We start from the raw sequence: 25,113 nt of genomic DNA, 5'->3' as shown, positions 1-25,113 counted from the left end.
AACATATCCTTAGTCCTTTTCAGGTACTTCAGGATATTCTTGACCGCTGTCCAGTGTTCCATGCCGGGATTACTTTGGTACCTTCCTACCAAACTTACGGCAAGGTTTACATCAGGTCTGGTACACAGCATGGCATACATAATAGACCCTATGGCTGAGGCATAGGGGATGACACTCATCTTTTCTCTATCTTCTGCCGTGGTCAGGCATTGAGCCATGCTCAATTGCACACCTTGCAATACAGGCAAGAACCCCTTCTTGGACTGATCCATATTGAACTTCTTCAACATCTTGTCAAGGTATGTACTCTGTGAAAGACCAATGAGGCGTCTTGATCTATCTCTATAGATCTTGATGCCTAATATATAAGCAGCTTCTCCAAGGTCCTTCATTGAAAAACACTTATTCAAATAGGCCTTTATACTTTCCATGAATTCTATATCATTTCCCATCAACAGTATGTCATCCACATATAATATGAGAAATGCTACAGAGCTCCCACTCACTTTCTTGTAAACACAGGCTTCTCCATAAGTCTGTGTAAACCCAAACGCTTTGATCATCTCATCAAAGCGAATGTTCCAACTCCGAGATGCTTGCACCAGCCCATAGATTGAGCGCTGGAGCTTGCATACTTTGTTAGCATTCTTAGGATCGACAAAACCTTCCGGCTGTATCATATACAATTCTTCCTTAAGGAAGCCGTTAAGGAATGCCGTTTTGACGTCCATTTGCCATATCTCATAATCATAGAATGCGGCAACTGCTAACATGATTCGGACGGACTTCAGCTTCGCTACGGGTGAGAAAGTCTCATCATAGTCAACCCCTTGAACTTGTCGATAACCCTTAGCGACAAGTCGAGCCTTATAGATGGTCACATTACCATCCGCGTCTGTCTTCTTCTTAAAGATCCATTTATTTTCTATGGCTCGCCGATCATCGGGCAAGTCAGTCAAAGTCCATACTTAGTTTTCATACATGGATCCTATCTCGGATTGCATGGCTTCAAGCCATTTGTTGGAATCCGGGCCCGCCATCGCTTCTTCATAGTTCGAAGGTTCACCGTTGTCTAACAACATGATTTCCAGGACAGGGTACAACATGATTTCCAGGACAGGGTTGCCGTACCACTCTGGTGTGGAACGTGTCCTTGTGGACCTACGAAGTTCAGTAGTAACTTGATCCGAAGCTTCATGATCATCATCATTAACTTCCTCCCCAGTCGGTGTAGGCACCACAGGAACATCTTCCCGCGCTGCGCTACTTTCTGGTTCGGAAGGGGTGACTATCACCTCATCAAGTTCCACTTTCCTCCCACTTAATTCTTTCGAGAGAAACTCTTTCTCCAGAAAGGACCCGTTCTTGGCAACAAAGATCTTGCCTTCGGATCTAAGGTAGAAGGTATACCCAATGGTTTCCTTAGGGTATCCTATGAAGACGCATTTTTTCGACTTGGGTTCGAGCTTTTCAGGTTGAAGTTTCTTGACATAAGCATCGCATCCCCAAACTTTTAGAAATGACAGCTTAGGTTTCTTCCCAAACCATAATTCATACGGTGTCGTCTCAACGGATTTCGACGGAGCCCTATTTAAAGTGAATGCAGCTGTCTCTAGAGCGTATCCCCAAAATGACAGCGGTAAATCGGTAAGAGACATCATAGATCGCACCATATCCAATATAGTGCGATTACGATGTTCGGACACACCGTTTCGCTGAGGTGTTCCAGGCGGCGTGAGTTGTGAAACTATTCCACATTTCCTTAAGTGTGTACCAAATTCGTGACTTAAATATTCTCCTCCACGATCTGATCGTAAGAACTTTATTTTCCTGTCACGTTGATTCTCAACCTCACTCTGAAATTCCTTGAACTTTTCAAAGGTTTCAGACTTGTGTTTCATTAGGTAGACATACCCATATCTACTTAAGTCATCAGTGAGAGTGAGAACATAACGATAGCCTCCGCGAGCCTCAACACTCATTGGACCACACACATCGGTATGTATGATTTCCAATAAGTTGGTTGCTCGCTCCATTGTTCCGGAGAACGGAGTCTTGGTCATCTTACCCATGAGGCATGGTTCGCGCGTGTCAAATGATTCGTAATCAAGAGACTCCAAAAGTCCATCTGCATGGAGCTTCTTCATGCGTTTGACACCAATGTGACCAAGGCGGCAGTGCCGCAAGTATGTGGGACTATCGTTATCAACTTTACATCTTTTGGTATTTACACTATGAATATGTGTAACATCACATTCGAGATTCATCAAGAATAAACCATTGACCAGCGGGGCATGACCATAAAACATATCTCTCATATAAATCGAACAACCATTATTCTCGGATTTAAATGAGTAGCCATCTCGAATTAAACGAGATCCAAATACAATGTTCATGCTCAAAGCTGGCACTAAATAACAATTATTGAGGTTTAAACTAATCCCGTAGGTAAATGCAGAGGCAGCGTGCCGACGGCGATCACATCGACCTTGGAACCATTCCCGACGCGCATCGTCACCTCGTCCTTCGCCAGTCTCAGCATATTCCGCAGCTCCTGTTTTGAGTTACAAATATGAGCAACCGCACCGGTATCAAATACCCAGGAGCTACTACGAGTACTGGTAAGGTACACATCAATTACATGTATATCACATATACCTTTGGTGTTGCTGGCCTTCTTGTCCGCTAAGTATTTGGGGCAGTTCCGCTTCCAGTGACCACTTCCCTTGCAATAAAAGCACTCAGTCTCAGGCTTGGGTCCATTCTTTGACTTCTTCCCGGCAACTGGCTTACCGGGCGCGGCAACTCCCTTGCCGTCCTTCTTGAAGTTCTTCTTACCCTTGCCTTTCTTGAACTTAGTGGTTTTATTCACCATCAACACTTGATGTTCTTTTCTGATCTCTACCTCCGCTGATTTCAGCATCGAATACACCTCAGGAATGGTCTTTTCCATCCCCTGCATATTGAAGTTCATCACAAAGCTCTTGTAGCTCGGTGGAAGCGACTGAAGGATTCTGTCAATGACCGCGTCATCCGGGAGATTAACTCCCAGCTGAGACAAGCGGTTGTGCAACCTAGACATTCTGAGTATGTGCTCACTAACAGAACTATTTTCCTCCATCTTACAGCTGAAGAACTTGTCGGAGACTTCATATCTCTCGACCCGGGCATGAGCTTGGAAAACCATTTTCAGCTTTTCGAACATCTCATATGCTCCATGCTTCTCAAAACGCTTTTGGAGCCCCGGTTCTAAGCTGTAAAGCATGCCGCACTGAACGAGGGAGTAATCATCAGCACGTGATTGCCAAGCGTTCATAACGTCTTGGTTCTCTAGGATTGGTGCTTCACCTAGCGGTGCTTCTAGGACATAATCTTTCTTGGCAGCTATGAAGATGATCCTCAGGTTCCGGACCCAGTCCGTATAGTTACTGCCATCATCTTTCAGCTTGGTTTTCTCTAGGAACGCGTTGAAATTGAGGACAACGTGGGCCATTTGATCTACAAGACATAGTGTAAAGATTTTAGACTAAGTTCATGATAATTAAGTTCATCTAATCAAATTATTCAATGAACTCCCTCTCAGATAGACATTCCTCTAGTCATCTAAGTGAAACATGATCCGAGTTAACTAGGCCGTGTCCGATCATCACGTGAGACGGACTAGTCAAGATCGGTGAACATCTCCATGTTGATCGTATCTTCTATACGACTCATGCTCGACCTTTCGGTCCTCCGTGTTCCGAGGCCATGTATGTACATGCTAGGCTCGTCAAGTCAACCTAAGTGTATTGCGTGTGTTCCGAGGCCATGTCTGTACATGCTAGGCTCGTCAACACCCGTTGTATGCGAACGTTAGAATCTATCACACCCGATCATCACGTGGTGCTTCGAAACAACGAACCTTCGCAACGGTGCACAGTTAGGGGGAACACTTTCTTGAAATTATTATAAGGGATCATCTTACTTACTACCGTCGTTCTAAGCAAATAAGATGCAAAAACATGATAAACATCACATGCAATCAAATAGTGACATGATATGGCCAATATCATTTTGCTCCTTTGATCTCCATCTTCGGGGCACCATGATCATCTTCATCACCGGCATGACACCATGATCTCCATCATCATGATCTCCATCATCGTGTCTTCATGAAGTTGTCACGCCAACGATTACTTCTACTTCTATGGCTAACGCGTTTAGCAATAAAGTAAAGTAATTTACATGGCGTTATTCAATGACACGCAGGTCATACAAAATAATAAAGACAACTCCTATGGCTCCTGCCGGTTGTCATACTCATCGACATGCAAGTCGTGATTCCTATTACAAGAATATGATCAATCTCATACATCACACATATCATTCATCACATCTTCTGGCCATATCACATCACATAGCACATGCTGCAAAAACAAGTTAGACGTCCTCTAATTGTTGTTGCAAGTTTTTACGTGGCTTGTATAGGTTTCTAGCAAGAACGTTTCTTACCTACGTAAAACCACAACGTGATATGCCAATTTCTATTTACCCTTCATAAGGACCCTTTTCATCGAATCCGTTCCGACTAAAGTGGGAGAGACAGACACCCGCTAGCCACCTTATGCAACTAGTGCATGTCAGTCGGTGGAACCAGTCTCACGTAAGCGTACGTGTAAGGTCGGTCCGGGCCGCTTCATCCCACAATACCGCCGAAACAAGATAAGACTAGTAGCGGCAAGAAGAATTGGCAACATCTACGCCCACAACTGCTTTGTGTTCTACTCGTGCATAGTAACTACGCATAGGCCTGGCTCATGATGCCACTGTTGGGGATCGTAGCAGAATTTTAAAATTTCCTACGCATCACCAAGATCCATCTATGGAGTATACTAGCAACGAGGGGAAAGGAGTGCATCTACATACCCTTGTAGATCGCGAGCGGAAGCGTTCCAATGAACGGGGTTGATGGAGTCGTACTCGCCGTGATCCAAATCACCGATGACCGAGTGCCGAACGGACGGCACCTCCGCGTTCAACACACGTACGGAGCAGCGACATCTCCTCCTTCTTGATCCAGCAAGGGGGAAGGAGAGGTTGATGGAGATCCAGCAGCACGACGGCGTGGTGGTGGAAGTAGCGGGGTCTCGGCAGGGCTTCGCCGAGCTTCTGCGACAGGGAGAGGTGTAGCAGGGGAGGAGGGAGGCGCCCAAGGCTGTTGTGTTGCTGCCCTCCCTCCCCCCCCCTTTATATAGGCCCCCTGGGAGGGGGGGGCGCCGGCCAAGACCCATCTACATGGGGGGGCGGCGGCCAAGGGGAAGGGGGGTGGCTTCCCCCCCAAGTCAAGTGGGGCGCCCCCCCACCCTAGGGTTTCCAACCCTAGGCGCGGGGGGAGGCCCATGGGGGGCGCCCCAGCCCACTAAGGGCTGATTCCCTTCCCACTTCAGCCCATGGGGCCCTCCAGGACAGGTGGCCCCACCCGGTGGACCCCCGGGACCCTTCCGGTGGTCCCAGTACAATACCGATAACCCCCGAAACTTTCCCGGTGGCCGAAACTGGACTTCCTATATATAATTCTTCACCTCCGGACCATTCCGGAACTCCTCATGACGTCCGGGATCTCATCCGGGACTCCGAACAACTTTCGGGTTTCCGCATACTCATATCTCTACAACCCTAGCGTCACCGAACCTTAAGTGTGTAGACCCTACGGGTTCGGGAGACATGCAGACATGACCGAGACGCCTCTCCGGTCAATAACCAACAGCGGGATCTGGATACCCATGTTGGCTCCCACATGTTCCACGATGATCTCATCGGATGAACCACGATGTCGAGGATTCAATCAATCCCGTATACAATTCCCTTTGTCAATCGGTATGTTACTTGCCCGAGATTCGATCGTCGGTATCCCAATACCTTGTTCAATCTCGTTACCGGCAAGTCTCTTTACTCGTACCGTAATGCATGATCCCGTGACTAACTCCTTAGTCACATTGAGCTCAATATGATGATGCATTACCGAGTGGGCCTAGAGATACCTCTTCGTCATACGGAGTGACAAATCCCAGTCTCGATCCGTGCCAACCCAACAGACACTTTCGGAGATACCCGTAGTGCACCTTTATAGTCACCCAGTTACGTTGTGACGTTTGGCACACCCAAAGCACTCCTACGGCATCCGGGAGTTGCACGATCTCATGGTCTAAGGAAAAGATACTTGACATTGGAAAAGCTCTAGCAAACGAACTACACGATCTTTGCGCTATGCTTAGGATTGGGTCTTGTCCATCACATCATTCTCCTAATGATGTGATCCCGTTATCAATGACATCCAATGTCCATAGTCAGGAAACCATGACTATCTGTTGATCAACGAGCTAGTCAACTAGAGGCTTACTAGGGACACATTGTGGTCTATGTATTCACACATGTATTACGATTTCCGGATAACACAATTATAGCATGAACAATAGACAATTATCATGAACAAAGAAATATAATAATAACCATTTATTATTGCCTCTAGGGCATATTTCCAACAGCCTTGACCAAGAGGACATCTTCAACCTCCGTGTAGTTCACCGTGCGAATTGGCCTTCGAGCACCACCTCCCGCTTCAAACACTTCCTCTCCAATCTCGGTGACATCTTCATCTTCTTTCTCCTCCTCACCCGCCTCCTCCTCCTCACCCGCCGGCTCCTCAACATGGAAGTCGAAGGAAGCAAGTGGAGGAGACCCAATGTTCACCTCCGCGTCATCGAGCAACGCCCTATATGACACGGTCGGTGCGGACATTTCATCGAACACGTCGGTCGCGGTTGGCGGCGTTGGAGCGGCCGTGCTCGGCGGTGGCGGTGGCGGTGGCGCAGTATGCTCTGCCCCCCGCTTGCGGCTTGCAAGCTGCTTCTCCTTGCGCTTGGGAGCAGTCGCGGTGGAGGTTGCCGGCTTGGCGGGCTTCGCCGCCTTCCCCGCCGGTTTCGCCGCCTTCGCCGCGGGGGCGGGCACGGGCGGCTTGCTTGGCACGACGTGGGTGCCCGCCCGCCTCCGTTTTTGGCCGATGTGGGTGGCCGCCACCATCTCCGCCACGGCGGCGTCAGTCAAGGTGACCGGAGGCGGGAGGCGCGGGGCGGGGGCGGGCATGGGCGCGGCCACGGGCGCGGGCGTGGATGAAGCCGGCGGCGGAGGAGCAGCGGAGGGGGTGGCCGTGGGCTGGAGGGGCTCCATGGCCGGCGACGGCGACAAGAACGGGCGGCGGCGGCGCGGATGAAGCCGGCGGCGGGGAGAGGAGGCTTGGGAAATTTCCCTCCCGCGCACAGAGTTGACCAAGTGAGGGTTGGGCCTTCAACTTGCCCCAAACCCTCACTAGTGCAGGTTGGCCTCGAACTTGAGGGTTCGGCCTGGAATTTTTTTTGAGGGCTTAGGGATTTGAGTGTACTGATCTGCGCCTTTTTTTCTTAACCCTCAAACTGGCAGTTATTTTGAAGGTTTGACCAGTCTGAGAACTTTGTTAAACATCCTCTCAGCAGAGCAAAGCGAAAGATGAATTTGCAGTCCATAGCCGCCCCTCTGGGCTGGATGGGCGATGCATGGGCCAGGAAGGAGAGGCTGCCGCGTGGCCTCTTCATGTCCGGCGGCTGCTGGCTTCGGATGTTTTCTTGCAGTGAAGGCCAAGTAGTTACACATGCTGCTTCTGCTGTTGTTATTGGTGTGTATCTGCACAGCGTTCTGTTAAGCGTTTGATGCACTAGTATTTCTGTATACGATTTTTAAGTTAATTGTTAAATCTGTATGTATGTATGTATGTATGCATGCGTGTATGGACCGTGGAGTGCGTAGGCAAGATCCACTGCTGTGCTGTGTGTGAAGATGAATCAATCAATAATCTTTTCTCTTGGAGGAAAAGGTGCGAGGATCATTGTGTGCGTCCGCGCAATACACGAGTTGTGCGTGCGCGCAATACACGAGTCCACTTGTAATTTGATTAGTATGTTGCCTCCACTAGTCAGTCAGTAGAGTACTCCCGTCAGTGGAAGCCACGAGGAAAAAGTGTCATCTATTTTTTGTCGAATCGAATAATAAATAAAGGAGGAAACCAGGTGGTTCGGGTTCCTCTTTGCGTCTCAGTGGAGTGGACGAGGGTTTTCCGTCGAATCGAATAATAAATAAAGGAGCTATGCTAGACTACTAGTATATATAAGTACTCCTATATACTCTGCTCTCCTCTTCCTTGCTCTGTTCTGGTCTTGTCGTTCCCCTCTTTCTCTCGAACCACTTCTCTTCTCTGGCGGAAATAATGGAGGACTCGATTGGGGGGCTGGCGCAGACCATTCTGGACGCCCTCTCCGCCGCGCAGCTGCAGGCCTGGATTCACCAGGCGGGGCTTGGCCATGACATGGAGATGCTGGAGATGGAGCTGGAGATAGTGGACATGGGGTACGCCGCCGTGCGGGAGAGGCTGACCGGCAACAAGGAGCCGCTGGTCAGATCCCTCGCCCGCCTCAAGGATCTGCTCTACGACGCCGACGACTTGGTCGACGACCTTGACTTTTACCGCCTCCTTGATAGGCCCACCGCTGGAGGCTCATCAGGTATGCCCACCCACTGCCTTCAGATCTACTTCTGTTCATCGATTATATCTCCTCTTTTCCCCAAAATAATCGCTCTCAAATCTCAATCAGCGCTAGGGATGCAAGCCAGAACACGTATCTATAAGTAGTACGTACTCCGTATGTGAAAAGGTCAACCTTAGGTATGTGTCGGTTTTAAAGCAGAGTACGTAGGCGAGAGCGAGGACGAGAGGTGGAACACAATGGTTTTCAACTGCAACTTGCGCAGCTTTTCTGCTCTTTCTTATCTTGTATTTATTCAGATTTCAGAAAGGGAAAAGGGGGCTGGTGGCACGGACTATGCGCCACCATGAACATGATCCACAACTGCGCTCACCAACACATCACGGTGGCGTGGGACTCGCTCCAGGTTATTAAAACTCTGACGAAACTGAAGAAAACAACCAAGTCGCTGTTTATTTCTACTCCCTCTGATCCATATTACTAGGGATGCATCTAGACGTATTTCACTGCTACATACGTCCATTTGAGCGACAAATAATATGGATTGGAGGGAGTAGCATTCTCCTCCTTAGCCTTGCCGTCATCATTTCATTTTGTTCATGCCTCATCTTGCTCCTCTGCTCTTGGTATCTGACTCAACGCGACCTAGAGGCTTTGTTAGGATGTCCGCGAGGAGCTGCTGCTCAGTGCTTGCCAACTCCACCAAAAATAACCGTGCCAGTCAGATTCCCTGGCAGGCCGCCGCCCTTCGTGCCCATGTACTCTGCTGCTTCCCTGCGACTGCCAGCTGATCGGGTTGCTGCCAAGGAAGAAGAGTACCCTGGTGGTACTCTTGTGTGTCTCGAGGTTGCCGGCCATGTCGCTGTCACCGAAGCCCGTCAGAGTTGCGCGCCCGGTGCTCTTGACATAGTGGTAGCCGTAGTCGACCGTGTCGGTGATGTAATATAGGATATGCTTGACCGCTGCCAGGTGCTTGGTAGTGGGCACCTCGATGAATCTGCCCATGTAACCGACCGAGTACGAGATATCTGGTCGCGTCTGAATCAGGTAGCTGAGGCTGCTGACCACGCTCTAGTAGAACGAGGCATCCGTCGGTGGAGCGCTACTGTCTTTGCTGAGCTCGAGTTGCGTCTCCTCAGCAACAGCTTTCTCTAGAATCTTCCAGGCGTAGGACTTCCCCAAGGTGTGCCGCTCGTGCTCTGGCGAACCTCGATTCCCAAATAAAACGTGGTTGCTCATGCGGAACTGAGCCTTTACTCCTCCTTGAAACGACTGATCTCGTCGTCGTCTGAGCCAGTGTTGAGGAAGTCGTGGACGTACACGGAGCAGCTCGTGAACGTAGACCGCGTGCTTTGATTCGATGTGGTGAAAACCTAGAGCGCCAAGTGTGGCGTCTAGCTTGGCATTTTACATGCGTGGTGCTTGGCATAATCTATAGAGTGCCTTGCAGAGGCGAAGGACCTTGTGCTCCTATGCCAAGACTACGGGCCCAGAGGTTGTTGGACGTGCACCTCCTCCTGCAGATGGCTGTTAATGAAAGTCGACTTCATGTCCATGTGATAGACCGGCTACCCCTCCTGGGTGACGAGGTTCAATAGTAGGCGCATTGATTCGAGGCATGCAATTGGTGCGAACACCTCCTTGAAATTGATTGCCTAGCTCTTTGCAACCAACCATGCTTTGTGCTCGATGATGGCACCGCCCTTGTCGCGCTTGACCTTGAAGACCCACTTCAGGCTGATGCGATGGTGCTCTAATGGAAGCTCGACAAGGTCCTAAGTGATGTTCTCCTTGATCGAAGAGATCTCTTTGAGCATTGCCTTTGTCCAACTGGGCGAGTGCTCCGCTTCAACGAACATTGCGGGCTCCTCCAGCGAGGTCAGCACCGGGCACTCGACCTGCTTGGGCGGTGTGCAAAGGATGTCGCACTGACGTGGTAGAACTTGTGCACATTGTTTGGATCGCCGGTATCATTCTACAGATAGGGTGAGGTATTGCGGCATTGTGTACACGACCTTTCGGCTGCAGTGCCCACGACTAGATTTTCTGCCATGGCAGGAGTTTCTGTTGTGGTAGCTCGATTGCATGAATTTACTGCATTGGTAGCCGCTTGTCTCGCACCTTGTGACGTTGTCGTGATAGTTTTTTCGTCATTTTTGTTCATTGTCGTGGCAGCGACTTCTGTTGCTTGTGGAGCTCCTGCCATGGCAGGAGTTGGTGGACGCCTTCAGGCTTGGCGGCGTTCCAGTTCCGGCGTGCTGTGCCACTTTGTCAAAGACAACATCGTGGACGTGCACCCTCCCTCCGGTTGGGTCGAAGATGCAGTGCACCTTTCCACCGTGTCGTCGACATAGCCGATGACGACCATCAGAATGGAGCGGTCGCCCAACTTCTTCAGGGGAGGCCGCAGTCTTCACGTGGGCCACATACCCAATAGTACGGAGGAAGTGCATCGGCAGTCATGTCACCTACGAAGCTTTGAACGCGCCATGCCACGCACGCTCCAGGTGGGCAGGGGGCGTTTGACGATGAACATGGCGGTGGTCATCACCTCACCCAGAGTTGCTGGACGCCGTGGTCAGCGCAGTATTCTCCGAACTCCACCGTGGTTAACTCACCACCTTGATTTGTGTTGAGGCTCCGCACACAAGTTTCGACTTCGACTTTGACGGGCGCCTAGAAGACCGTTGTCGATGCCTCGTCCTTAGGGGGGGGGCAACAGAAACAACCACGTGTAGCGCGGCATGTCGTCGATGAGGAGGAACTAGCGGAGCCTCCCTGGCATCACTGGTGTGATCGGCCCGCACATGCCTCTGTGCACTAGATCAAGCATGTGCGCCGCACGACACTTTACCGCTTTTTGGATTGGCGTTGCATGCTATAGAGCTGTCACATAGCTGATCTACATGGTCGATCGATGGCAATGCATGCACCATCTACTAATAGCCAAACATCCAGAGTGAATGGAAATTGAGGTGCCCATACCTGGCATGCTTCATCGTTGGAGGTGTGCGTTGATTGGAAACTGGCTGCGCCACCTGCATGTTGTAGGGGTTCAGTCGGTTCCTCTCATACGTCACCTGAGAGAAGACACAGTGGCGCCGATCGCTGAGGGTGAATATGTCGTCCTTGATTTGCGACTTGTAGCTGTTTTCATTGAGCTGGTTGACGTTGATGATATTGCCGCAGAGCCATCGGATGAAGTAGAGGTGGTGTGCACTCAATGGCAGTCATTGTAGTCGGTGAAGAGGTTGGTGTTGTGCCCATGGATCGCTAGATTTGTCGTTGAACTTCATTGTGCCCGTGACCCGATGATCGAGCTCGTTGAAGCACGCCACGCTCCCGGACACGTGGTTGCTGGTACTCGTGTCCAGGTACCACTTCGCCTTGTACTCTTTGGTGCGTTCGAATTTTACCTTATGTGCTCCTCTACATGATCAACATGTGTGCCCTCGATCTTGTGGTCTTCAGAGGGAGCGCACACCCACGCCATCAACAACGTCGGTGCCCTTAGCCTGCGTCGGGTGCACCTCCCCCCCCCCCCCCCCTGTTTTCTTGTGGCAATCATGTGCCACTGGTTCAACTTTCCACATTATCTGCACTTGTCCCGGCCATCATCGCTACCTTGTGCGGTGCTCTGTTTGGCGCCGGCGTCGTGCCTGTGCCCTCGCCCTCTGGATTGCTGGCCTCATCCTGACAACCCGCTGCTGGGACCACTGTGGCCCTTGGACCATGTGATCCACTCTGTGAGTAGGAAGCGCCCAATGTTAGTGTCCGCTTGGTCGAGCTCCTACTGCTCCTCGGCCGCTTTGAGCTGAGTGGTGAATTCCTCGACGGTGAGCATGTCGAGGACAACCAGCAGATCAAAAACGTGATCTGTGAGTACCTCTTCGGCACCATAGAGAGGAACATGCGCACGACACGCTTCTTTGGACCGTCTCTCTGAGGAGCTCCATCTACACAACCATGCCGGTGAAATGCATCCCAAAGTCGTGATGGTCTCTCGTCCGCAGCTTTTCTGCTCTTCTTCTATTTATTCAGATTACAGAAAGGGAAATGGGGCTCGTGGCCTGGACTATGCGCCCCCATGATCCACAACGCTCTTGCCATTCCACAAACAGATCACGCTTGTGTGAGACTCACTCCAGGTTGCTAAACCTGCAAAATAAAACCAGCCAACTAACTAACTCTGACGAAACTGAAGAAAAATGACACCTACAGCTGAAACTACTGACCCCGCAAGGTTTAGTTCTAACACTATGTTAATATGAAGGGAAAAGAATACACTATGTTGACTTCATGTATACTTACGGGCTTGTATCCTTAATCAGCGCTCTGATGAACTTAATCGCTGATGAGGCCTCATCTGAACTGGTCATCGCTGCCTTCCTTGGTTTCCTTCGCTTTCTTGAGTGTTGTTTGACGCTACTTAGGGAGCTCTTGTATTGATGAAATTAGCAGCTCAACAGATAATATCCTAAATATTTTTCTTTTTTCTTCCATAGTAGTCAGACACGAGGATACACCCATACAATCTACATACGCCGACCTGTTCATCGACTCCCCTACTACAGATTCGTCAGGTAAGCCTACTCTGCTGGTAAAATTATGTTAATTAATAATCTTTTCTAGTTTACGCATATAATCCACACACGCCGATTAAAGCACGCCAATCCTAGGTAGGTATTTCTGGCCAAGCAGTACAGGACCATGCTGATTCCTATTTTTCTGATGGCTCAGATAATGCTTTGGGTGAGCAGGAAGACATATTTGGGGCAGTCCAAGTCCATGAGAAATCGACCGGAGATATGGATATAGTGAGTAGCCAGGTTGGCAAGAGGCGATTGTCTGCAATATCTGAACACTATGAGCTCGTGGATCAAGATGGAAATGATTGTCGAGTCAAATGTATTCACTGTGGCTCAGAGCCGATGGTTGGCTGTGGATTGAGCCAATCACAATTGAGGCGCCATATAAAGACTGTACATTATGAGAATAAAAAAAGAGCTGCTGAATTTTCGAATGACACACATAATGCTCTTAGAGAGCAGGAAGACATATTTGGTGCAGTGCTAGTCGATAAGAAATCAAGGAGAGATATAAATATACAGAGTAGGCAGGGTGGCAAGATGCGGTCTCCGGTCTGGAAGCACTTTGTGATATCCGAAACTGATGAAAACAATAGGCCTGTGAAAGCCAAATGTGTTCACTGTGACTCAGAGCTGAATTGTGGACCCAAACATGGGACATCAGGTTTGAAACGCCATATCCGTAGTGCAGGTTGTACAAAGAAAAAAGAAGCAGCTGACCAGCCACTAACCCCTTCAAGGTACTGCACTTAATCACTGGATGTCATCACACATTTCCTTTTCTAACTTATTATTTTCTCCAGTTTCTCTTTATCTTTGATCATCCAGTCTCTTTTCGTCCAAACAAGACCGGTTTGGACGCAGCTATCAATTTCAAAAGCACGCACACAATTTTTTTTATTAGCCGACTATAGGGTTATGATAACATAGGAAAATATTAAGACTTAGTTAGCAAAAGAATGTTGATTCAGTTATCAAGCCAACAATCTTGATTCACTTCCAAATACAAATATAAATATAATTTCCCCACCCTAGGAACATTAATGTGCATGTGGAATCTTGCTCATTTCAGCATCTGTACAATTTGGACAATCCACAATTATTTTTATCTTTTCTTGCAGCAGCGCTGATGGTATAGAAAATGTTGAAACAGTTGCCATTGGTGATTCACACAGCAGAAAAAGGATTAGAATGGATGATGAGTCAACATGCGGGGCCAAACCTGAAACACACCTTTGGAACAAGGCTGGATTTTTGCAAAGGATAAAAGAAATAACTCGCCGGTTACAAGACATATCGGGGTTTCTGAGTAAGGTTCTCAAGTTACATGGTTCAGATTTTGTTGCAAGCTCAAATCGCTATCGAAGTATAACATCAGATCAACACCTAAGAACATCAAGTGTTGTTCCAAGGAAAGTTTATGGAAGAGTTACAGAGAAGGACTACATCATAAAGTTCATGACGGAAGACAAACCTGATGGTTCATATGTTCTTCCTATTGTAGGCAGTGCAGGAGTTGGAAAGACTGCTCTTGCTCAGCTTGTATACAATGATCCAACCATCGCAGAGCACTTTGAACAAAGGATATGGGTTTCAGTGTCTAACAACTTCGATGAGCTGAGACTCTCTAGAGAGATCTTAGATTGTGTCTCTCAGCAAACACATGCAGGGCTATGCAGCTTTGCCAAGCTTCAGGAGGTCTTGAAGATGCATATCACATCAAAGAGGGTTCTGCTTATTTTGGATGATGTTTGGGATGACTTTAACTTCCGCAGATGGAGCCAACTATTAGCTCCTTTGCAGTGTAACACAAAGGGTACTGTGATTCTTTTGACAACTCAAAAATTGTCTGTTGCACAAACTGTTGGTACAGTTGAACCAATTAAGTTGCGTAGTTTACCATATGATGATTTTTGGTTATTATTTAAATCATGTGCATTTGGTGATGAGAACTATGAAAGGAATCAAAATCTTAGCATCATTGGATTGCAAATAGTAAAGAAGTTAAAGGGAAACCCATTAGCAGCAGCAACAGTAGGGAAACTATTACGAAGGAGCCTTACTATTGATCATTGGTATAACATTCTGAAGAACGAAGATTGGAAATCTGTGCAACTCAGTGGAGGTATAATGTCTGCTCTGAAGCTTAGCTATGATCAGCTACCCTACAATTTACAACAATGCTTCTCATTTTGTTCTTTATTCCCCGAGAAATATCAGTTCCTTGATGAGGAGCTGGTCCAAATTTGGATTGCACAGGGATTTGTGAAGTGTGATAATTCAAGTAAGACACTTGAGGAGAAAGGATTTGACTATCTAGCTGATCTTGTGAACTTGGGCTTCTTTCAGCAAGTTGAAAGAGAAGAGACCGATCCAAACAGTCAACCTTGCTACATTATGTGTGATCTTATGCATGATCTTGCTAGGGAAGTCTCAAGAACTGAGTTTGCAACTATAGATGGCGTGCAGTACTGTGAGATGCTGCCAACTATACGCCATTTGTCAATAGTAAGTGATTCTGGATATAACACAGATCAGCATGAAAACATACCCCGCAGTAAGAAGCTTGAGAAGAAAATGCTCGCTGGATGTACATCGCTGAGGAAATTGAGGACATTGGTATTCATTGCGCATTATGACATGTTCTTCTACAAATTATTTCAAGATATATTACGACAGGCACATAATTTGCGCCTGCTGCAAATTTCTGCAGCATCTGCTGGTTTAAATCCTTTACTGTGCAGTTCGGTGAATTTCACCCATCTTCGCTACTTAAAAGTTGAAGCTGCTGATGGGCTTGGGGCTCTGCCTCAAATTTTGAGCAAGTTTTGCCATCTTCAAGTATTACATGTTGGCTCATGTACTAAACCTACTATACCTGTCAGGATCGACCATATTGTTGGCTTGCGGCATCTTGTTACAGAAGAGGGGGCATACTCTTCCATTGCTAACATTGGTAACCTGACATCTCTTCAGGAGCTACCCAATTTTGTGGTTCAAAATTCCAGTGGCTTTGAGATAACACAACTCCAGTCCATGAAAGAACTTGTACGACTTGGGGTCTCTCATCTTGAAAATGTTAAAACTCGGGAGGAGGCTTATGGGGCAGGATTAAGAGAGAAACACCACTTGAAAGAGCTGCACTTGTCTTGGGAAGTTGCCTCGTCAGATGATGAATATCGTAGGGACATGAGCTCCTGTACGGATCAGTTGTCAGCAGAGGTTATTGAGGGCTTTGAACCACACAATAACCTAAAGCATCTGTGGATATCTGGCTACAATGGAAATCTCTCCCCAAGTTGGCTTGCCAACAGTATCTCTTTGCAGACTCTTCATATAGAGGGTTGTGGAAAATTGGAAATACTTCCATCTTTTGAGCAGCTTCCGTTCCTTAGAAAGTTGAAGTTGACGGAAATGCCAAGTATGACAGAAGTATCAATTCCTTCGTTGGAGGAACTGGTATTAATTCAAATGCCAAAGTTGGAGCGGTTTTCCTGCATTTCCACTAAGGACTTGAACTCAAATTTAAGGGTTCTGAAGATTCAGAGATGTCCTGCAATGAATATCTTTCCTCTATTTCAGAGCTCCCAGAAATTTAAAATCGAGCAGAAGTCATGGTTGCCCAGTCTGAGGGAACTCACTATCCATGGATGTCCTAATTTACTTGTGTCACATCCCCTTCCTCCATCAACTACCATTTCTAAATTATCCATCGTCGACGTTCCAACACTCCCAAGGATAGAGATATCACCTGGTGACACGTTAACAATTGGATCCAGAAGTGAGGGCTATGATAATTTTGATCCTTCTTCTGATGTGATGACTATACTGGATTGCAAAATTTTGGCATTCCACAACCTGAGGGGCCTCAGATACTTGCGTATAGATGGTTGCCAGAATCTGGTGTCTATTTCTTTCACAGGATTAGGGGAACTTATTTCTTTAAGGAGTTTGGAAATATGTAGCTGTCGAAAGCTTTTCTCGTCAAATGTTATACCAGAGCATACCCGTGAAGATGTGACAGCTGCAAAGTGTAATTCCCTCCCATCTCTTGTCACTCTCAGAATTAAGTGTTGTGGAATAGCAGGAAAGTGGTTATCTTTGATGCTGGGTTATATGCAGGCCCTAGAGGAATTGTTTTTAGAGGACTGCCCGGGGATAACTCAGTTAGCAGAAGAGGAAGAAAACATTCAATCTTATGGTTTCTCATCGTCAGGAGATCCAGATGACACATTGCTGACAAGCTCAGCTCAAGATGGAATCTTTTGCCTTTCACTAAATCTTATGTCCTCTCTGAAGAAGATATCGATTCGTGAATTCCCACACCAAGTATTTTGCAGGAAAAATGAAGACTTGTCTAGATTTACCTGCCTTGAGAAGCTAACAATTTGGGGATGCCCCAGGCTGCTCTCATCTCTGGTGGATAAATATGAAAATGATGATCAGATGAATGGAAGATGGCTCCTGCCGAAATCACTTGAAGAACTCGAGATCCGTGGCGATTCACCAGGCATGCTGCAGCCCTGTTTTCTGGGCAATCTAACCTGCCTCAAAAAACTACAAGTGTGGTTCAGCCCAAGTCTGAGATCTCTACAGCTGCATAACTGCACGACACTGGAAGAGTTGGTAATTGGAAACTGTGGATCACTTGCTGCGGTAGAAGGCTTGCAATTACTTGGCAGCCTCAAGTATTTCAAAGTATTCAGATCCCCTGGCGTGATTCCATGTCTGGAGAATCTGTCAAGGCAGGGCTATGCTCTATTCCCTGGACTAGAAAGGCTTGTGTTCGATGGCCCCTCTGTCTTTATCATGTCAGTTTGCAAGCAACTCACCTCCCTCCAATACCTACAACTTGAAAATTGGGAGTTTGTAACGAGACTAACAGAAGAGCAAGAGAGAGGGCTTCAGCTCCTGAAATCCTTGCAGGAGCTGGAATTCTGGGATTGCAGTTATGATCTCAAATACCTCCCCGCGGCGTTGCACAGCCTTCCTTCACTCAAGAGATTGAAGATCAGTGGTTGTTTGGGAATCTCGAGGCTGCCGGAACAGGGCCTTCCACTCTCGCTGAAGCAACTGGATATCAGCAATTGCAGCAAGGTGTTCAATGATCACTGCAAGTCTCTAGAAACAGGGAACGTAAAGGTCAACATTGTTGGAAATACACAAACTGCTTAATGATTGGCGTGTCAAGGACATATCCTACCAGTGTTTTCTAAGGTATTTTACCGTTAATCATTTTTCCTTCAGAGTTGACACACCATCAGTGTCATGCTAATCTAATGCAAGCATATGGTGGCTGCAGGGATGGACCTGGACCGGCTTCACGATGAGGCGACCCCTCTGGTTCCCTGGATCACAAGTTTATGCTTGCAGACCGTAGCCTAAATCATACTCATATTCCCTTCATCCCGAATTACTTGTCGCAGAACTCCCTCCGACCCGAATTACTTGTCGCAGAAATGGATGTACTGCGACAAGTAATTCGGGACGGAGGGAGTATGTTTCTCGTCTCTCCTTCTCTCCTTCGGAAGAATCTGGCATGTAAATTAATTAGTGTGTGCTTAAATAAAGACCCTGTGAAATTAGCTTTGCGGATGAAGTTAGTGATTTTGTTGCATGGAATCGGTGCATTGCGAGAGTAGAGGTGACATGAATGGGGAGAATAGCTAGCGAGACAACTCATGTAGTGCAGCCACGCAAAAGAATAACCTAAAACCCTACAAAGAATAAGCTTCCATTGGCTAGAAAAAGAACGTACTCGTAAAAACCGGGAATAAGCTTCCATGGTGGATGTGTTGATCAAGTCCAAGAATATCTGTGCATCTTTTTTTTGGGGGGGAGAACCTTCTGATCCGTACAATAATCTAGAAAACAAGCTTGATGGTATTGCCAGAAGCAAGTTACATAAACCAAATTACTGAAAGAAAAAGATATCATGCCATATCTGATCACACAACCTAAAAGTATGAAAAATATTCATCACACATTACATGAAGTCACACAGTGTATTTATTTATTCAGGGATTAAATCCATGGTAGAGTCTCTAATTTAACTTCACTAGCTACATGTACATAACCGTGGGTTCATTATTTGGTCGCACTAGGCATAGAGCAAAATGGCTTGAATGTCAGCAAGAGCCCAATTACTGACACCATGTTTAGCATCAAGAACATGATCAGATCACCTGCATATCAAATAATAAATCAAATAAGTATATGCTCTCATAATATGTACCTCTTTCCGTTCAAGTTAAAAACTACTCCCTCCGTCCATAATGTAAGACGTTTTTTGACTCTAGTGTAGTGTCAAAAAACGTCTTACATTATGGACGGAGGGGGTATCAATATAAATGTAAATAGCATGGGTTGTAATTACCTGGTAAGAACAACCCAGTTATGTTTTCCTGAGACCACGAAAACCTGCAAAATGGCAAGAAATAAGCAAACTGGCTAGTAAGCACAATTTCAGCCAAAAAATAAAAAACAACAATTCCTGCCCACACACACACAAGAAAAACACTGCACTTACAAAATTCCTGCTGCTGCTGGAGCTACTGCTTTAAAGATTGACATCAGGGTCACTGAAATACCATTTGCAACACCCCTTTGTTCTTGTGGCTGTACATGTTTTCATCAGAAAGTTAGAACGTAGCAAAGAAGTCTCGTAAAGAAATGCAACGAGATAGATGATACATACCACCGATGTGTTCTGCAGAATGTTGCAGGCAATAGTAATCGTGGCCTGTTCCATTTGAGATGATGCATTAATTATTATTTTTGCAGGTAGATGATACATTAATATATGCTCATAATTAAATTGTATATTAAAATCATTGTCTACGGAGCTTGCTTTCTCCAAATATATTGAACAATTAATTTTATTTCATTTGTGTGCATGGTGTTCAAATATGGTTTATCTAGACCGTCCAAAAATACTCATAAACATGTTTGTATTTTCTAAAGGAATATTTTATTACTCTTCCGGCCTGATATTTTCTTGATGCTGAACATGTTTCTATAGGATGGTTACTAATGTAAGCAGGGATGTGTGAATTTTATTGCACGAGATGGGCTCTATGGTTCTTTGATCCCACCCATGTAACACCCCGAATTTGTATTATTTCACTTTAAACAAATCATAAATAATAATGGCAAGCTAGCAATTTATTTCAATCATAAAAATTGACTTACTGCAAACATATTCTTCAAAAGCGAAGCTATGTTGATGAGTACTTGGAGCTCCATGCCGTATAGGTTGGACATTAAAGGATATGTTGCAAGGAGAAGTACAGATAATACCTGAAAAAAAATGTACATTTAGTACTGGACAATAGATTCACCGTATTAAAGAGTATGTCGACATCAAATGGTCTTCTCACATACTGCCGCAGAGCGTAATGGCTTGATTAACCCAACATACTTGGCAAGTAATGGGTAAATCACAAGTTGATACACCAAAACACCAAACCCTACAATATCAAACAAAACAACCTTAAGGTAAAGGGATCAACACCAATGCTACATGTAATACGTTTTTTTTTTAGGGATTGCTACATGTAATACGTAGAGGAGCAATCGTTGTGCATATGTCGTATTCATTCATTTTGGGCTTAGTATGTCTCTCTTGCTGCTTGTGCAATGATCATATTATATGAGTTGAAGAAACATCACATACCTGAGATAGCTAGAACAGTACCAATGTCCTGAGATGTTAAACTCAGCCCCCGGTATTTTCGGCTGCTCACAGCCCACAGTGAAAATATCTGAAGACGAAATTTACAGAACACATGGAAAGTTGCTTTAGTTCCTTATAAAAAATTGATTTGATTCCTAGTATGCAGTGGCGGAGCTAGACAGAAAACATTGGGGGGGGGGGGGCACAGCCCCCCCCCCCCCCCCCCCCCCCCCCCAAGCTCACCACATAGCTCCGCCGCTGCTAGTATGATTCTTCTCTATAGGATAGGTAAAAGCATATTTTCATACTAAAATGTTGCTGGGTATGTTTGAGATACCTAAATATAGATTACCTCGAAATAAGCTGTATCATGGAGAGAAAAGACACAATAGAGGATTATTGCTGACATCAACTGCCGGTTCTTTAGTAGGCTCTTTGTAGATGCCATTCTTTTCGACCCATATTCTTTAGTTTTCCCATCTTCTAAGATCGAGTCATCAACTTGTACCTCCATTGTGTCGATAGCTTCTATTTTATCATCATTGTACACGTGCAGAGTTTCCTAAAAATTCACTCATTCAAGTAGGAATTAATGGTATAGAACATAATCATAGGGAGATTTTTGAAGCAATACCGGAAGCCAAATACATGCAACACATGCTCCTGCAGCTAGTACCGATATTACCAAGCAAGGGAGGAAGTATGGAAACCTATAAGATGTTTGAAAGTTTATCTTATCTTCCCAATGCTGCAAAATTTATATCACTGAAACATTAATATAAGTAATAATTTACCTCCCAAATATGGATTCCTCAGAGAAAAGATTCGGGTACTTTTTTGCAGGCTGATGCAAGACAAAGAATACACAATGTTAGCCAGGGTATAAGATCACTAATTAGTCTCCAAAGAGACATGTTATGTTCATCATTCGAACAAATGTTCCAGTTATCACTTTTACGTTAAATACAGATTCTGTGGAAATTCCCTCGGAATAAAGCATTTTTTGAACTGCCATGGCAGAAAAGCTCTTGCCTATTAGCCCAGTCTTTCGCTTTTGCACCAATTAGTAGAGGATCTATATTATTCTCAGGGTCTACACCATTTTTACATATACTTATAGCGGCTCAATGAATTATTACAGTGATGGCTTTATTGGAAGACCAGATGTAGAATCTTTTCTATGCTCCTGGAAATAGTTGACCATTAGTTTGATAAACCGGTTAAATACAATGTTAATTCAGGAATAGAATTCTATAACTCTACAATACAGTGGATTGATCCTCACTTGTGCGAGAAATCCTCCAATGGCTGGTCCAATAATAAGAGCTATTGCCCGCGAAGATGTGACCTACGATATAATGTTTGATATAATTATCAGCTAGTAACCGAGTCAGAAACACAAAACATAAAGATGAACTATTCTTACAAGAGAAATTCCTAGCGCTTGGTGTTCCTTTGTACAGACTTCTGAAGCATAGGCCTGGAGAGTGCAGACACAACAATGGGTGTTCAATATTTAAGTACTTCTTAATTAATCTTAGTCACTCGAACGATATCTTTTTTTACCTTGATTGGTCCTAATATACCACATAGTAACCCAAGTAGCCCCCTAGTAACAATTGCCATCCAGTAAGTCGTGCTAAGTCCAAAGAGGGTGTTAAGTACAATCCTGAAAAAGAAGATGTATAATAGGGTTTACTTTGATTTAATTGAACGGAGTAAAAAAAGTATGTTTTTCATATGATTTAACTGAATATGTCATACACTGAGAGGATACTGATCACAATGCAGGGTTTCCTCCCATATTTGTCGGCAAACATGCCCCATGGCACAGCACTGATTGTTCTTCCAAGGAAATAAGTATACTAACAGAAAATACCCGCCTCGCGTCATAACGCCGTTAGAGTCTACTTCATGTACTTGTAGACTTCTCTTCCCATAAATTTTCCAATGTCACACGATGAGGGGGGGGGGGGGGGGGGGGGGGGGGATTCCTCACCGACAAAACCAGCATAGAACCCAATGTCTTGCTCCTGCTTTGCAACTTTCAGGTCCTGAATCTGTTGCATGTAACAAAGTTGAGCATACAATTAATCACCATAGGGTATATTTCTTTGTTGCGGGAACTCCATCAGTATTCAATATGTCATCAAACAATAATTTCCATGAATACAATCAGAATAGATAGGTGTGCAATTTTTGTGACATCTCTACGTACCATGAAGTAAAGGTAGGGAAATAGCGACTGGATGGGTAACGCTGGAAAGATAACAAACTAGGGTGTTAGTTAGAAAGCATCAAAAATTAGCTGAACTAAAAAAATAAAACATACAAAAATATGTCCAATTGTGACAATAAAAAAAATTGAGTTCTGTAAACGAACTGCAAGACTCTCTAGAAAAAAACCATGAATGAAATAACATGTTGGGCACCATGTTGATCTTAGTATTCTGAAGTCCGAAATTGTCAGGATCTCGTCTCGTTTACTGTATATATCTTCTTTTTTTTTTTTGCTGTGTACATGTTGTGGCGGGCAGCCTCCGCTGAGTTATTGCCTTCAGTTGGGTGCGGCCCAATTATTTTGACATTGATTTTTTCTTCAATTGTTGTTAATTTTGTGTTTGGCCGTGCAGCCTATACCTTTTCCTTTTTTTGAATGAATATAATATGTTTTTGCCAATAGGATCAGATCCATAATAAAGATTCATCGAAAATACAAAACACCTCAAACATAATTAAAAAAAACACATGGAGGTATATGGACCATCAAACGACCATTGTCGCTCCCAGAAAGAGCCGCCGACACACACGTAACCAACTCTTCTTGTTGGGGATTTTCCTTTACATTTTGTATCGAGTCACACACAACTTCTGGGTGAGACATAAGGAAGGGGAAAAAAACTCATGTAGCCATCGTCTTTATAGTATATCTCTTTTAAGCTTAGAAATCTAATAAGAACAAGCCCAAATAAAGAAAGCAAGTTTTCAAATAGGGTTGCAACTGTAAGTTTTTAAAAAGAACCAAATTTCCAAAACTGTCGCAACTGCAAGTATTCAAATGGGGTCGCTATTAAAAAAATTGGTATGCTTTCTTTCTGTGCTCACTAGACAAGTTTATAAATGGGATTGCCAACACACACACTGGCGGAGCTATGTAGGCTCCTGGGGGGTTTGGCCCCCCAACATTGAACCAACTTGTGAAGAAAAAATTTATTGTGAGGGATAGATGAGAACTTCTTTTTTAGCTTTTGGCCCCACAAACAATTGTATTTTACATAACCCCCAAGCAGATGTTGTCTAGCTCCGCCACTGCACACGCATACACACACGTAACCAGCAATATTTTGGGGATTTTTTTTTAACATTTCGTATCGGTGGCGCACGAGTTCTAGGTGAGCCATAGTAACCCGTCAAAAGTTGCTAAAAGAAAAGTAACGCCTCAAAGAAAATGTAGGGACACGCATTTTGTACGATCGAAATACTAGAGGTGTCTCTTTATGGAATGGAATCCAAGAGACGCGCTGAAGCAAGATGGAGAGGAGAGATGGGTGGTCGCGAGTCACGCTGGCTATGTATAGCTCTTACCGGCGCAGAGGCAGACGACCCAGATGAAGAAGAAGTTGAGGTAGGGGACGCCGGTGTTGGCCTTGTTGATCTCGTCCAGCCTGCACCCGGGGCACCCTTCCCTGCACACCCTCCTCCCCTCCGCCAGCAACGGAGCCGCCATTGCCGCCGTTCGATGTGCTCGCTCAACAGGCGGATTAATAAAAGAAACAACTTAAGAACGGCGCACGTACGTTGGCCGTAACGCGCGCGCACGGGGCAGGCGTTAGCATAGCCGCGCTGCTGCTTGTGGTGGCGGTGTTAATAAGCGAGAGAGCGAGACGCGCGGGGAGGAAGAGGGCGTGTTTATAGCGGCGCTGGGCGACGAGCTGAACTAGCAATGAACGCGTCCGGCTCCACAACGTGGCATATTTTTTTTTCAAACCAAGACAAGGGTGAATTTTATTTTATTGCGTCAAACATAATAATGAGTACCCCTTCCGTCCTATAATATAAGAGCGTTTTGGTGTTTATGTGATGGGAAACGTTTGCCTCAGCCGGCCCATCCTGAGCGAGCTAGCGTCCACCGCTTCCGTGTCCGCCGGATGCAGTCTTGCTTAGACCGTCGAGAGCAACCCTTCCGTCTTCACGTTTCTACAACTGGTCCTTTGTTTCAGGAAGGGGGTTTACCGGAAAAGGCTTTCGCCCCGCTTTATATATAAAGCAACGATCAACAACACCCGGTACAAACGCA

At 45.8% G+C, this 25,113-nt stretch overlaps 2 protein-coding genes across 9 annotated transcripts; one reads left to right on the top strand and one right to left on the bottom strand.

Moving 5' to 3' along the window:
- The first annotated feature begins 8,192 nt into the window (after window positions 1–8,192).
- Window positions 8,193–18,758, top strand: LOC123123854 (putative disease resistance protein RGA1). 7 transcript variants are annotated; one of them, XM_044544495.1, is made up of 10 exons: window positions 8,193–8,570; window positions 8,852–8,958; window positions 9,522–9,599; window positions 10,116–10,179; window positions 11,604–11,764; window positions 12,307–12,430; window positions 13,058–13,135; window positions 13,293–13,881; window positions 14,263–18,358; window positions 18,444–18,758. In XM_044544495.1, the coding sequence occupies exons 1-9, from the start codon at window positions 8,276–8,278 to the stop codon at window positions 18,314–18,316; spliced, it is 5,550 nt and encodes a 1,849-aa protein (XP_044400430.1). In that variant the 5' UTR covers window positions 8,193–8,275; the 3' UTR covers window positions 18,317–18,358; window positions 18,444–18,758. The 7 variants fall into 7 exon arrangements, with proteins under 7 accessions (XP_044400430.1, XP_044400424.1, XP_044400425.1 ...); XM_044544493.1 differs by lacking the exons at window positions 9,522–9,599; window positions 10,116–10,179; window positions 11,604–11,764; window positions 12,307–12,430 and having other exon boundaries at window positions 8,284–8,570; window positions 13,061–13,135; XM_044544492.1 differs by lacking the exons at window positions 9,522–9,599; window positions 10,116–10,179; window positions 11,604–11,764; window positions 12,307–12,430 and having other exon boundaries at window positions 8,284–8,570.
- Window positions 18,759–18,997: 239 nt separating this feature from the next.
- On the bottom strand, window positions 18,998–24,679 carry LOC123123856 (probable peptide/nitrate transporter At3g43790). 2 transcript variants are annotated; one of them, XM_044544497.1, is made up of 17 exons: window positions 24,402–24,679; window positions 23,035–23,075; window positions 22,809–22,876; window positions 22,581–22,676; window positions 22,383–22,485; window positions 22,243–22,296; window positions 22,102–22,164; window positions 21,611–21,660; window positions 21,451–21,526; window positions 21,169–21,378; window positions 20,817–20,904; window positions 20,525–20,610; window positions 20,333–20,440; window positions 19,839–19,883; window positions 19,671–19,759; window positions 19,518–19,561; window positions 18,998–19,326 (listed from the first exon to the last, which is right to left on the bottom strand). In XM_044544497.1, the coding sequence occupies exons 1-17, from the start codon at window positions 24,541–24,543 to the stop codon at window positions 19,229–19,231; spliced, it is 1,461 nt and encodes a 486-aa protein (XP_044400432.1). In that variant the 5' UTR covers window positions 24,544–24,679; the 3' UTR covers window positions 18,998–19,228. The 2 variants fall into 2 exon arrangements, with proteins under 2 accessions (XP_044400432.1, XP_044400431.1); XM_044544496.1 differs by lacking the exons at window positions 22,581–22,676; window positions 23,035–23,075 and having other exon boundaries at window positions 22,816–22,876.
- Window positions 24,680–25,113: the final 434 nt, after the last annotated feature.

Source organism: Triticum aestivum, chromosome 5D (genome assembly GCF_018294505.1).
Source record: "Triticum aestivum cultivar Chinese Spring chromosome 5D, IWGSC CS RefSeq v2.1, whole genome shotgun sequence".
NCBI classification, from domain to species: Eukaryota; Viridiplantae; Streptophyta; class Magnoliopsida; order Poales; family Poaceae; genus Triticum; species Triticum aestivum.
Note: the sequence above shows the minus strand (reverse complement) of the source record. Positions and strands in the feature narration are given on the sequence as shown.